The following is a 15312-nucleotide window of genomic DNA, read 5'->3' as shown; positions in this document are numbered from 1 at the left end:
ATATATACTTAAAAAGAACAATAAAAGAGGTACACAAAACTAGATTATAAGAAAGAGTTTTAAAATATTAATAAAAAACTATTAACTAATACCTGACCAAAAAAAAAACAATAAAACTGCTATTTAAGATATTCCCATATTGCTCCTTGGTTGGCATCCCCACTTTCAAGTTTTTCCACCTGTGTACAGAATGAACATTACTACGCACGTTTAGAATACGCTGTTGCACAGATGAATGTTAAAAAAGAGTAAGGAATGTGAATTTGTGATTTCCAAATCACAAGTCGCCCACCTTAGAGAGAACCCTGGTAACAAGTGCCATTTTAACAACTGGTTCCCCAAACTCAACCAAAAATTAGATATTGGTTCTGCTGAACTGGTGTGAATTGACTGAGTCCCACCAGTGGATAAATGGTGACTTGGGATGGTGAACACACAGTGCATACACAGGTGATGTGTTACAGAACTATACACCTGAGACCTGTATCATTTTATTAACCAATGTGACCCTAATAAATCCAATTAAAAATAAACAATAAATAAATAATTTTTAAAAAACTCAGTAGGTGCTGCACTAAAATCTCAAGTATTTACATCCCATAGGTCAAAACTGGGGATCCCCCACCTTTTAGGGAAGAGACATTTTAAACTTCCCTAAGGAGTTTAAATTTCAATGAGCATGGATGGAATCCTGACATGGGAGTGTCTGAGTGCAGAAGGCAGGACAGTTTTGCTTCCTGTTCTTAAAGGAAGCACAACAGAGGGAGATGAATGGGCGCTGGCAAGGAAGTAAGACTCAGAGACCTGTGTGAGAACGTTGACTGACTCATCATTCAATAACAAGTATTTGATCCCTTAGTGTGAGCCATTCTGTCCACTGATTGGATGGAGTCCCCATATGCATAGTAACTTATTACTGAGATGGTGCTGATGAATAATTATATCCCTACATAGAAACAATTGAGAGAGACTTCTCCAGTTCTCTGCTTTCCCTTCCTATAAATTCCTGACTACTGCTATTTTTGTTTGTTTGTTTGTTTGTTTGTTTGTTTGTTTAGAAATCCCAGAGAGACACTCTGTGCCAACAGAGGCCTTACAAATAGCAGGTGATCAGAAGGGTGTTCATTAAATGATGAGCTAATTCATTTTCAAAATCCGACTTCTTTTTTTCATCAGATAAAGTTCAACTTAAAGACCTAGATCACTTGGGGTTGGTGAATTTAAATTCAAGACTGGAAAGTTTTTTACACTTCCTAAGTAAGCCTATAGTAAACTTTCTTATTTACTTAGATTTTCCAGGACGAATTATATTAGGAATAATGTCTGGGGTATAACTGAACATTTTCTGAATAGAGCTATACTAGCCTTTTTAAAACATTAGGGCTTGGCACAAATGAAAAAAAGTATGTGAAGCATGCCTCAAATTAATCAATAAAAACACAATGCTTTTCTGTAATGACATCTGTTACAAAATAGGATTTATCATAAATGCTTCAAAGTAATGAGAATGAGTTGGCTCTGATGTCACAGTGTCAGCTAGAAAAACTTAAAAAACACACTATATTACTTTCACCCTTGGTATAAAATTTACCAAGTTGCGACTCAGCTGCTTAAATATTTGCTATCCCCTGCAAAACTTGTAAAGCTCGTATCTTTACCGGTCTCCTAACACTGCTCGTATAGAGAGTTTGTCTTGCCGATAAGTCAGTTTTCCCTTAAATGAAGACATATGGCGCATTATAGTTTAGTCTAAAGTTGGAAATGTAAATTTTAAAACTTTAAGGTTATATTTCAAAAAAATGGAGGGTGACCAGAGCAGGGGAGGTGAGTTGGCTAATAGCTAACAGCAAACCGGTGTATCCTTCTTTCCATTACAGGATGGAGGCTCACAGGTATTCAGTCCATTTGTGCTCATAATGTAGCTGTAGGGCTAAAGCATAACTGGACAACAAAGACAGAGCATAGCTGTTCTTCCCCAAGTGGGGTATTATAAGCACTTAGCATCAGAAGGCTTTAGACCCATCTGGCAATTAATACAAGGTAACTTCCCAAATGCTTTACTCTGTTTCCTCCTGCAAATAGTTAGAGCTGTTACACTGAGGTCCCACCAGGATGGAGAGAGAAGGAGGGGACCAAGGTCCCAGTGCCTACACTGACCAATGTTTCTGAGTGGTAGCCACCCTCTCCTCATCCTCAGCTTCCCCAAAAGAAAGGACCAGACGTGCCATGATGAGTGGGATGCATGTTTTCACTTGGCACTGCCATCCCCCAACCCTCCATCTATTTTTTGAATACTGAGGAGGTTTTATTTTGCAATTCATTTGCCTGCTGTGTGGTCTGGCTGTAGCAGATGAGCATAGAGGGAATGGGGGTGGGGGAGGGCAGTCAAAGCAAACCTCTGCTGGAGATTAAATAATGGACCGTGTATTGAGATATAAAAAGTGACATTCCAAGGGTAAAATAATCTTCCCTCTTAAATTGGCATTGATTTATGTAATGTCTGCTCTGAGTCCTGGACCTCAGCTCCTAAACTTGAAGCGGCTCCAGCAGTCGCACAGCCTGCTCAAGTGGCGACCACGGAGGATGAGCTGTGTTCTCCTCAGACAGGTCCCTCCCTTTCTAAATTGAAGGAGCCCACGGTTCATTCCCTGGCCCAGGAATCATCAGAGGCAAAGGACCGGCCCCTTAGCTCCTGTGCAAGAGTAGATTGCTCCCCGACAATTGTCCTATGTCACCAGAGGCAGAAGGGCAAGCCTAAAAAACCCTCTCCTCTCACAACACAAACCAAAAAGCGGAGAGGGAAGAAAAAAAAAAAAGAGAGAAGTGAGGAATAGCAAGAGAAAGACTAAAGACAGCAAGATGATCGAAGTGTGTTTTTATGTACTTTTGCATGCCCACTTGAGGATGCAAAGAACAAAAGATTTCCCTCTCCATCACAAAAATAGGTTGCACAACAGCTGCTCCCATTCTGCAAGATTGTTTCCAAAGCAGCAGCAGCACTGAGCATATTCTGCCCCTTAAGGAAAATCTGCTCACTAACCAGCAGACCGCTCTTCACTGTCGCCAGCTTTGGGATTTTCATAAGGATTTGATGGGCTCTGTCAACCGCTAAAGCCATCAGATCCAGGATCCCGTACAACACTGTGGATGGGAGGCGCAGAATGTTATCTGTGGGGGCTAAGGACTGGCGTGGTTTACATTTGATACTGTTTTTAAAGATCCACTTGAAAATGCATCTTCGCGTTATCTTCCATCACCACACTCAGTGAAATGTGCAGGGAATCAGCCTCAACTGCTGGAGATGGATACTGTGCCTCCCAGCAACCAATTCTAGTGTTTACTGCTCCAAAATGATGAGCCAAAAAGAAAAAAAAAAACAATTTGCCAGCAGAATAATCTACTTTTCCTTTCAAGTATCAAATCATAACTTTAATATTCACAGACAAGAAAGGACAGAAAACCTTTCTCTAAAATCAAGTAAATATTCAAGGTCTTTCCAAGCTGTGAGTTGAAGCCAACGAGGGCACAGGAAGTGGAGGCTTCCTTGAAGACCCCAGGTACAACCCTCGGTGCCCGGATGATTGAGAAATAAAATTTAAGTCCTAACTTCCTGTCTCTTTCTGAACCCCAGGATCCACTACCTTTGGGGACCACCAGGAACTGAGGCACAGACAACTCTTAGTTTGGGCTCTCAGTTTGATTACAGAGAACCCTGAAACCCCCCTGGGTTTTCCACCTCTCCTCTGCGGCCCACCACTTGGAGCTGGTGCAATGTTTTTCTACAAGTAACTGAGTTTCCTACAAGGTTGGAATTCGAGCCAGCTTTAGGTCTTAGTTTTAAGAGAACCCAGCCCCCTTAGGCCACATATATTTTAACTTGCTAGGGCTACTATAACAAAATATCACAAACTGAATGGCGTAAACATCAGAGATGTATTGTCTCACAGTTCTGGAGGCTGGAAGTTCGGGTCGAAGTTGACAGGACACTCCTGCTCTCTCTGAAGCCTGCCCCCTGGACCTCTGGTAGTTCCGTGGCTTGTGGCAGCCGAACTCCCGTCTTCACGTGGCACTCTCACTGTGTGCACATCTCCAGTTCAAAGTTTGTCCTGAGAGGGGTGCCATCATATTGAATTGGAGCTATCCCTTACTCTAGTCTGACTTCATCTTAACTATTTATGCAAGAACTTACTTCTAAATAAGGTCATAATGTGAAGTACTGGGGGTTAGGACTTGAACATATGAATTGTGGGGAGGGACACAATTCAATCCGTAATAGATAATATATATTTTCTAATATTATGTTCCCTCATGTTTGAGATTTTATAGCAAGTTCCTTAGGCTAAACTGGAGAATTTCTAATGACTGCATATGCTGGGAGGGCGTTCATGTCCTTTGTCTTTTTTATTTATATTTAGCCACAGGAAATTGCGGATACATGACTCTTTAGACAGAGCCTACTAAAATGGCCGTTATGGTTGAACCTATACACACCTAGGTACATTCCTTTCTTTCCAGGGAATACTCTCTCTAGGGCAGTTGGAACAGCTTGAAAGTCTTCCCACTTGCCTGAGCATACGTTTCAAAGTTCCATTCACCATTACCCACAAGAGAATGAAAGACACGTTCTGACATTCCAGGCCAATTAGCACTCCCCGCATTGCAACCCTCACCACTTCAACAGAAAGTTTTAAATAAACAGACTCAAAACTGTCACGCTATTAATATTTATTCAAAGGGCTTATAAGAACACATTCAAATAACGGCACCAGGATACAAAATGACCTAGTAAAATTATAATATCCTCTGAGGCATAACTACAGGATCTGTAGTTATTTCTGTAGAGCCAAGTAATTGGTACAATTAGCTTGGAGAAAGTAGAGTGGAGAATCTCACATGTCAATGAATAAATGCTACTGAAGTTCAAGTTTGAATCTGCCTTGAGGATTGTTAGCCCAAGAGTGGAAAATGCTTATAGAGGCGATGAGGGACCTTGATTAGATAGATTTCTTGGCTTAGCTTCCAAATGAAGCAATCATAAGGTGCTCCATTAGGCAGTCAAGGGCCCTATTGTTCTGGATGTGAAAGCCAGCAGAGGTGCTTCTTCATTCCAACCACAGCATCTCCGACACCCTCTACTTTGTTGGGGTTGGAGATCTAAATTAAGGTGCTACAACTGTGATATATACTCACCAGATACCCTTTGGGTGTTCTGTTCTTCAAGCCAAGAGCATGGGGCCGTCCAATCCAAATACCATCTCTGGACAACTCATATCTTAGATCACAGCGTGTTCCAGCTTTCCCCAGAATACCCCAGCAGAAGCACAGCCAGGGAAAGACATGGATGGGTTGTTCACGCATGTTGGCACCATCTCTAAATGGCTAGCATTTTCAGGAAATGCCTAAAATGCATGTGTTTTTGTGCAGGTGCATCCAAGCAACCTAACATTTTATAAGTGCAAGTATGCGTCAGAGTTTCATGCCTTATTTTTCTGTGATAATATACAGCTCAGGATTTTGAGAATGTCTTTTTTATTTTCAGTGTAGATATCTCAGATCACAGTTAAGTAGGAAAAGTGAGAGACTATCTGTCACAAGACCAATAATAATAGCAGTTAGAAACCACATATTTTTAGTCAGAGTAGTACTGAAGTCACATTTAAAATGTTAAACTATAGTAACACTGTTGAATGGGAACCTTTGTGTATATTGTTCTTTAAATATTTTTGTGCTTTTAATTTATACTACCAACACATCTATTTTAAAAAAGCTTTATTTGGAAAAACTCATAAATTAGAATTATTAGCTTATTTATCCAACAAATATTTATCAAATTCTTCCTATATGTTAGGTACTTTCCTCGGCAAGAGGTGAGTATTCAATTATACATCATCCTGGAGCTTATATTCAAATGCAAGAGATGCAAAGATTTTTTAAACAAACACAAAAATAAAAATGTTAGTGGTGCTGGCCAGATAGGTCAGTTTGTTAAAGCAACATCCCAATACACCAAGGGTGAAACTTTGATCCCCAATCAGGGCACGTACAAGAATCGACCAGTGAATATACAAACAGGTGGAAAAACAAACCAATGTGTTCTCTCTTTCTCTCTCTCTCTCAACCAATAAAGATAGATAGATAGGTAGATAGATAGATAGATAGATAGATAGATAGATAGATAGATAGATAGATAGATAGATGATCGATAGATAGAAATGTTAGTAAGTATTACGAAGGAAAAATACAATGTCCAATGGAAAGGTATGAAAAAGGACCCTGTCTGGTACACTCACAGGAGGCTCCCATGAATAGTATTTTATAATAGTTGAGACCTGAAAGATGAGCGGTTGCTAGCCAGACAAAGAGGTGAGGACAGGCCCTGGCCAGTGGTTGGCTCAGCATGTAGACATTCCACGTTCAATTCCTAGTCAGGGCACACAAGAGAAGCAACCATTGGCTTCTACCCCCCCCCCTTCCCCTTCTCTCCCTCTTTTCCTTCTGCAGCCAGTGGCTTGATTGGTTCAAGCGTAGCCCCAGGCTCTAAGGATAGCTCAGTTGGTCTGAGTGCATTAGCCTCAGGTGCTAAAAATAGCTTGGTACTCAAGAATTGACCACAGATGAGGTTGCTGGGTGGATCCCAGTCAGGATACATGCAGTAGTCTGCCTTACTATCTCCCCTCCTCTCACCTTAAAACAAAAAAAGAGGTGGGGACAGAGTAGTGATCTAGAGACTGGAATGGGAAGGATCTTGGTCCCTTTGAGAAGTGGAGAGAAGGCTAATATAGCTGTTGCTTCTTAGGAAAAAGAATAACCAAGATGATGCTGGATAGGGAAGTGAGTTTGGGTCATGCCAGTTTTGATGGCTTTGTTTAGAAGGAATGAAATTAGCATGTCTTTTGAAGATATCACTGTGACCTTATTTAGAGAATGGTGGGGGTGAGTAGATTATAGAGGTCCAATGAGAGACCTACTACCGTGACCATAGCAGGACATGACAGTGGCCTTCCCAGAGTGAAAGCAGGCAGCATAAAAAGAAGAGATTTTGGAGACAGAGGCAGTCAGACTGGAGGAGTCAGGAGCCAGTGTTAAGAAGGACATCCAGATTGAAGAAGGCGGCCTTCTATGGAAGGGAGAAGATAAATTTAGATTATTTTCCTAATTTCTTTCGATTGTAAAATTACCACTCATTTTAACAAGTCAAACTGCAGGCTTACATTAGGAAGAAGTTAATCATTCTTGCCCTTCTAGACTAACCAATGTTAAAAGTATGGTATAATTCTTCCATTTTTCTCATATATATGTGTGTGTGTACTTGTATTTTTAAATTGTATTGAACTTGCCGAATATCAATTTCTTCTAGAATTTACAAGTGAATACGTCAAATAGAAAATTACACATATGAGTCAAAACTCAGAAAAGAGATGTATGCTGGGTTTACAAATTTGGGTCTTTTTATGGTAAACTATACTTAAGCCCTGGGGTTCAGTAAGAATGCCTGATAGGAAACGTTGAGTCACAAGAGGAGAGAGCCTTCAAGTCCTTACAAGTTTACCAGTGAGGTGGGGAAGGAGGAAGAGAAGTCAGACAGAATAAAAGATTCAAGTAGAAGTATAATTTCAGCACATAAATGACTTACCACTTCTGCATATGCTGATGGTCAAAAAAGTATCACAAAACTAGCCTATCATTTGGAACCCAAAATTACCATGAGGCACCAGAACAGACACTAGCAACAGTAGGACCTATACACAAGTTGCTCCTGGTTTAGCAGCCACATCTTGAGCCCTAGCATACAAGGAGAAACGCCACAGAACACTAGTAGCCATTAATGGTGGACCAGCAAACAAGCAGGAAAACTGCTTGTCACAGCAGCAGGCAAACAAACAGCAAAACAGCCCCTCACAGAGGCAGGCAGGCAATCTGCACAAAACCACCCTGACTAAAAGCACCTGTAGCCTTACGCAGGCTATACAAATGTAGCCCTGCCATGTGTTCACGCACTAATCATTCAGAGTGCAAACGAGCAAGCCTAACACAGCTGTTTTCCCTACACCATTGAAAATGAAATAATTTTCTGCAAAAAAATAAAAAAATAAAACCTTGACATTCTTAAAAAAGCCGACAAATATTTATTATACAGCCATAGTAAGTCACTTGCTTGTCTTGGGTTGTACTGCCAGTGCATTAGCACTATTTTCTGTAACCAGATAGCTTGCAGAGTTCTTACACCACCATAAAGAACACATTGCATTCTAAGCAGTTACAACTGGACACCTGCAGCTGGGGGAGGGGGAGGCAAAAGAAAGCCACAGACCTCGCAACATAGGACAGCTGAGCAACGAAGGGAGTTGTGGCACTTTTAAAGCATTTAAATGATGATTCATTTCTTGGAACAAAACAGCTGGCTTCTGGATTGCTACGTTCATTAGGAAACATATGTCACTTAAAATTCTTAAGACCTCAATGATGAGAAATTTGATTCTCTGAAACAGGTGTACTTCAAAATCTAAGGACCTTTTCTATTGCTCAAAATCTTTTAATTGCTTCAGAATCTTAAGTGGTATTATTAGAAAAGCCAGTGGAATATCTGTCCCCTTTTCCCTCCCAATGAAATAACCTTGAAGAATCTGCAGAGAACTTGATGCAGTCCCTGACATAAATGTACATATGACGTGATTTGAAAGAATTCTAATTAACAGGAGAAAGATTCTGCCAATAAATAACACATAAAATAAACTAAAAAACATTAAGCATAGCATCTGCTGGAAGAGTAAAATCACCTCTATCTTATACACATCCACTGTTCTGAATTAATACAATGGTTTTTAACATTATAATGCCATTCAGAGGTCACCATAGTGAGAATTTAAAGCTCCTTCAATCTGCTTTCCCAGATTTTCTTGTACCTGTGGAAAAGCCCAGTGGCTCTGAACCTTGGCTCCCCATTGGAATCACCTGGAGTGTTTTTAGGAAATACCATTGTTCAGGCCACATCCCTAGAGACTCTGATTTGGGACACACCTCTGGTTGGTCTGGGGAGGGGTCTATATTGCTATCATTAAAAAATGCTACAGGCTTTGGCCGGGTATCTCAGTGAATCAAGTGTCATCCTGGCCCACCAAGGCAATAGAGATCATGGCATCCCAGTGAGCAGTCTACCAATATTGAAATGGTGATCTCTGCTCTATAGCTTGCCTGAAACAGACTGACCATGGTAAAGGAATAATGTATTTGTAAGTTGGTTGACAAGAACCACTTTATAGAGATAGTGGGATAAGGTGGCGGAATATTTCAGGACTCCTGAGAGTCTTTTGAGGGCAGACTGTTAGAGAAATGAAAAAGCTACAAAAACAGCAAAAATTTTAAAAGCATCGAATGTGTCAAATTAAGGGACAGCCTTTCTTGAAGCCATGTAAATTCATCACTTGTCTTTCAAGTCATATCTGCAGTGATAAATCACTGAACATCCATTTTAAATATGAAAAACAACTCCACTTAAATATGTATCTAAGATTAAGGTATGAAATGCTTTTGGTGCCAGAATTTTATAGGAGGGAATTGGTTCATACAATCTCCTCTAAACCCAACCCCACCAATGTATCACTCAGAGAGACGGATCAAAGCCTCTGTTGCGTCCTTCATCTACATTCCAATGGAGACCTATGTACATAAGTTCAATGGATGTCAGCTATGAATATAGTCACTATTTCTCCATGTGCATTCCCTTTACCCCTTTTGAATTGGGAAAATGTGACTTTTATAGTCATTTATAGACCCTTTCCCTGAATTCTACTTTTATGTTTTGCAGATCAGTCTAACTACTAGGCATACTTTTCCTTCAGACCTGTGCACTGGGGATTTTAGCACCTACCAGATAGGTAACAGGAAGGTCCCACTATACACCCTAATGCTCATGTAAGGCCAACTGTTTATTTCTTCTTATAAGCCAACAGCAATTGGTCCCTTCAATATATCGACTCATTTGCCCCTCTTTTTATTTTAGATAGAATTTATTACCCAAATAAATTTTCTCTAGGGATAAAATGCCTCTCCTACAGTGTGAGTATAAGATTAATGGTATACTAGAGATTCAGATATACTATACTAGAAGGAAAAAGAATTATATTAATAAAATCAAGATTAAATTTACAAAATATATTCCACAAATCTAGAAAACTGTTTAATAAAAACGTGGTCCTGTCTATCCATTACACATGACAGGCTCCCACTTCCTTTAGTCCAAAATCACAAGCACTCGTTTAGATAGAAATGTAGAAATAAGTCAAAATTTTTAGGACTGTAATAAATTTTGTACTTGAAGTGCTTTGGGTAGGCTATTGTTTGAGGCTTCAAAATGCACAGATAAACACATGCATACAAGGGGACAGGTATAGAGATGTCCGTTAAAGTCTTGTCTATAATATACTGCTCACAAAAATTAGGGGATATTTCAAAATGAATATGAAGCGATAAAATATCTCCTAATTTTTGTGAGCAGTATAGATAAAAGCTACTGACAACCGGAATCCCATAAATGGGGCTTGAACAATCCCTGGCACATCAACATTAAGTAAGGCTATAATTATATAATATTATATAATTTAATGCTTACAATGAATGAACTAAATCTATTAATAAATCAATAGAAATGGATATTAAAAGTAATGTTGAGTGAAAAAAAAAACAAGTCACAGAATATTATATACAAAATAAAGCTATTTATGGAATGTGTTATAAATATTTAAAATAATATAGTTTATGATTTCCTATATGTAGTAAAAGTGCAAAAGTGTGGACTAAAACTATGAGTGCAAAATTGAATAGAGTGGCTCCCTCTGGGAAATTAATAGGGAAAGAAATAAAGGAGATTTCTTTTTTATTGTAAATTTTTGTTATTTAATTTTGGGTGCCTGGGACATGGAGGTTTGACATAATTCAACTCTGTTTTCTGTATTTAATTTTTTAAAACAAAAAATAGACAAGACAAGTGAGAATGGTATATGCCCAGAAACATCATTTTGCAAAAATGCTCTTGAGATTGGAAAAAAAAAACACCTAAAAACATTAACCCAACTTCTAGTACATATGTCTATGTGATATACAATTACAGAATATTCAAGGATTTGGTAAACACTAAAAAGTAGCAGTCCTGAGATTCCTTTGAAGTTTGATGAGTGATATTTTTCCTTTCCACAACTATTTTTTATAAAACTGTGTTTTTTCAAAATACTTGTTACATGTTGCATACAAATCTCTCTTTAAGATCTAAGACATGGCGCTGGCTGGTTGGCTCAGTGGTAGAGCATGGGCCCAGTGTGTGGAAGTTTCGGGTTTGATTCTTGGCCAGGGCACACAGGAGAAGCACCCATCTGCTTCTCCATCCTTCCCTTCCCCCTCTTCTTTCTCTCTGTCTCTCTCTTCCCCTCCCGCAGCCAAAGCTCCATTGGAGCAAAGTTAGCCCTGGGCACTGAGGAGGGCACTATGGCCTCCCCCTCAGGCACTAGAAGGGCTCCAGTTGCATGGAGCAACACCCCAGATGTGCAGAGCATCACCCCCTGGTGGGCATGTCGGGTGGATCCTAGTCAGGCGCATGCGGGAGTCTGTCTGCCTCACCACTTCTCACATCAGAAAAATAAAAAATTATAAAATAAATGAAAAAAAGGATGTAAGACATCTTAGACATTCTAAGCCACTGCTGTCACCACATTGACAAGAATGCCTTCTTTATCCACAATCATTTAAGCAGCAATATAAATGCTGGAAACAGCTGAGAGGCTTGTTTTCCTAATATGTCTCTCCACTCTTCCTCCCCCCACCTAAAAAAAGAAAGAAGTGTTTGAACTAAAATGAGTCTGGATTATTGTGTCAGATAAACTATCTGATGTCTTTAAAATCACACACAAAAATTTTTTTTGGTTCAGCAGAGCTAAATTACAACTTTTTACTCCTCTAGATGTTCTTTCCTTGAAAAATAATGAATTTTTGTTTTAGATTAATTTTAAATATAATGACTATTATGGATTTCTAGAAGACCTAAAGGCACTGCAGAGTGCTGACAAACACATTACTATGCAAATAGCCTCACTCCATTCAGAACTTGTCATTGTCTGGCAGTGGATAATAGATACATTTCTTGGTTAGAAGGAGCACAAGCAATTACTCAGGCTCTGGTAGTCACAACAGTACTCATTTGCCTTACGCAAAATCTCTCCTCTGCTTTTTCTTGAAAGGGTGAAACTGGACAACCAGGATTTCCAGGGTCTCTTGGCCCTAAAGGTCAAAAAGGAGAATCTGTAAGTATAAATATTTAAGGTTTTAGGGCAGAGAAAGAATATTAAAAAAAATTAAAAATATTTTATCCAGCCTTGGCCGGTTGGCCCACTGGTAGAGCATTGATCCAGCATGTGAATGTCCCAGGTTCAATTCCTGGTCAGGGCACACAGGAAAAGTTCCCAACTGCTTCTCCACACCTTCCTCTTTTGCTTCTTTCTCTCTCTCTCTCTCTCTCTCTCTCTCTCTCTCTCTCTCTCTTTCTTCCCCTCCTGCAGCCATGGCTTAATTGGAACGAGTTGGCCCAGGCACTGAGGATGGCTCCATGGCCTCTGCCTCAGGCACTAAGAATAGCTTAGTTGCTGAGCAACAGAGCAATGCCACAGATGGGCAGAGTCACCCCCTAGCAGGCTTGCCAGGTGGATCCCGGTCAGGGCACATGTGGAGTCTGTCTCTCTGCCTCCCCTCCTCTCACTGAATTTAAAAAAAAAAATGTTTTCTCAATTGGCCTCACTTCTTTGTACCTAGGTTGCCCCTGCCATGGCAAAGAGGGACAGATCAGATACTGGAGCAAGTGCTATATGCGAAGCACTAAGCCTTTTCTTTGTAGTAATGCAATTCATTAAAACACACATACACATACACATGAGTAGGCTGTTATCATCCCCATTTTTCAAATGTGGAAACTGAGGCACAGAAAGGTTAAGTAATTTGCCCGAAGTACACATTGAGGAAGTGTTGGAACCATGACTCACACTTGAATAGGCTGATTCTAGAATTCAGGGTTTAAAAATCATTAAGCTGCCCTGCTATAACTACATGATAGCTAAAACCAATAATAAAATCAATATATCTAGAGATTGGGGCTAATTTGTTCAAAAAAATTAGAAACATATATTTGCTCAACCAACTGTTCTCAGTATACTTTCTGAAGATATTTTCCTTTCTTGGTTTTTGTAAGATCAAAGTGTCTTCTCAGCCAGTTTTCTATACTACTGAGTCCAGTTTCTTTAAAACTTTAGTTCTTTTGGTGATGGGGGGGGGGGGGGAACCCAACAGTATCCTTTATGTTCAAATAGGACCACCTACAGAGGCTACATGAGTCCTATTTTTAAATGCTACTAAAACAAACAAACAAACAAAAAGGCTGCCCATGGCAGTCTTCAAATGAATCAGTAAGAATCAGACTAAACAAATGGTTTCATCTTTGTTTTAAAAAATGTAATACTTGTTAAAAAGCAGTTTCATTGCTTTCCTCACCAGGATAAACAAAGGATATCAGTGTACCAGGGATGGTGAAGGAAGAGGCACTAAAATGCCTGCATGCCAAATGGGAAGAATTACTGAAAATATTTAAAATTACAAAGTCAGACATTCCCAGTGCTTCAGCTTTAAAAATTACAGTAAAGTTTCAGGCAGCTCTAGAGGAGTGCTGCTACCCCTGTACCCGAAGTTCTCCTACCTCCCGAGGTCATAGATGCCCTCAGTGTCCAGTCCAAGCCCACACACGCTGCTGGAAGTAACAGTAACAGGGCCCTCCAACTGGATGTTTCCAAGAAGGTCTGGGAAACTTACATGTTCCACAAACCCAGTCTGGTGGAGGCGACCCCTTCCATCTGCCAACTCACTCCTGACTCTCCACACCTGCTGCCACCTCCTACCAAGCCCAAACTGCTCTCTAGGTCTGCACTGCCTCCCCTCCGAGCTTGAACACTGACACCTTAGTTTCTACGTGACACATGGCAGGCCGGGCAGGGAAGAGTTACTGACATTCTAGTGGAAACGCAGGGACTTGTAGGGCAGAAAGGAGGGACTTCCAGTGGTTTAGAACAGTGTTTCTCAAATGTGTACTTGAATTCCCCGGGGAGCCTTCTGAAATGCTGCTTCTGATTCAATAGGTCTGGACTATTGAACTAGCTCTTTGTGGTCTTAACCTGCTATTCCAGAACAGGGTCTGGACTCGACATAGCATAGTAACCAGAAGGCTCAAGCAATTCATCCAAAACATTCAGCCAAACTGAGCTCTGAACCACCTGTCCTGAATGGTAGTTTGTCCCTCACTACTGGATGTTTAAAATTTGACTAAATGTGAAACTTGTCACTAAAATATATGTAAGAGATCATTCTAGTTGAATCCCGTGATGTTGTATATAAAGAAGGAAAAGTTCTAAAATGTAAGTGACGACCCAGATGATAACCACTGGATCTATAAATAAATGTCAAGTCTCTAGACAAGCAGGCTACTTTCTTGTGTTTTATTTGAAACAGTTACTTTAGTCATCTTGTTTGATGGTGGCTCTAAATGAGCAATGATATACACGTGTGATAGAAGCAGAAACAAGCTCTTCTATAAGTAATGTGACTCATTGCTTATATCTAATTAACATTATCTCCTATCTTAAATTTTTTTTAAGATAGGAGAATAGATTTTTCTAGATTTTTAAGAATTAAAGCAGAATGTGAAGAAAATAAATAAAGCCCTGATCTAATTGTGAGAAATTAACCAATAATAAGAGATTTCATCATGGTGGCTAGACATGGAACATATAGATCAGAGTAGGTGAGGTTATGCTAAGTAACAAAGTAACCCTGAAATTTCTGTGGCTTCATCCAAGAAAGGTTATCTCTTGTTCATGCTGCATGCCCAGCATGGTTCCATTGGGAGGAGTGGGTGTTCTACTCCACACTACATGCAGTTAGTTACCAGGCGATTAACACCAGGTAGCTAAGCCATCTGGTATACACAACCTCCTTAGTCACCACTGCAGGAAAAGTGGGACTGGAGGATCATGAATGGGCTTTCACTGTCTCATCCTTCAAGTTCCAGGTGTCACCTCTGCTCACATTTCATGGCCAAAACTAACTGCAAGGCCCCGTGTAACTACAAGGGAACCAGGATATATGGGAGAGAGGTGAGCCCATAGTCCCTTGCTCGTGGGACATGAGGTGAAAATCACAGAGGTTCATTTAGTAACCACTTCTTTCTTATAGGTGATTTGTTTAACAGAATGGCAGTCCCTAAGAGGACCATCAAGAGTAGTCCAT

General features: G+C 40.1%; 1 protein-coding gene across 1 annotated transcript in view; it reads left to right on the top strand.

Moving 5' to 3' along the window:
* COL19A1 (collagen type XIX alpha 1 chain) overlaps positions 1-15312 on the top strand; it is a 324736-nt gene that overhangs the window by 243129 nt on the left and 66295 nt on the right. The window contains exons 18-20 of the mRNA XM_066359093.1: positions 7067-7079; positions 7557-7576; positions 12228-12290. Of these exons, the coding sequence (XP_066215190.1) occupies positions 7067-7079; positions 7557-7576; positions 12228-12290 (96 nt within the window). The remainder of the gene's footprint in view (positions 1-7066; positions 7080-7556; positions 7577-12227; positions 12291-15312) is intronic.

This window comes from Saccopteryx leptura, chromosome 1 (assembly GCF_036850995.1).
Source record: "Saccopteryx leptura isolate mSacLep1 chromosome 1, mSacLep1_pri_phased_curated, whole genome shotgun sequence".
Classification (NCBI taxonomy): Eukaryota; Metazoa; Chordata; class Mammalia; order Chiroptera; family Emballonuridae; genus Saccopteryx; species Saccopteryx leptura.
This window is presented reverse-complemented; position numbering and strand designations above follow the sequence as displayed.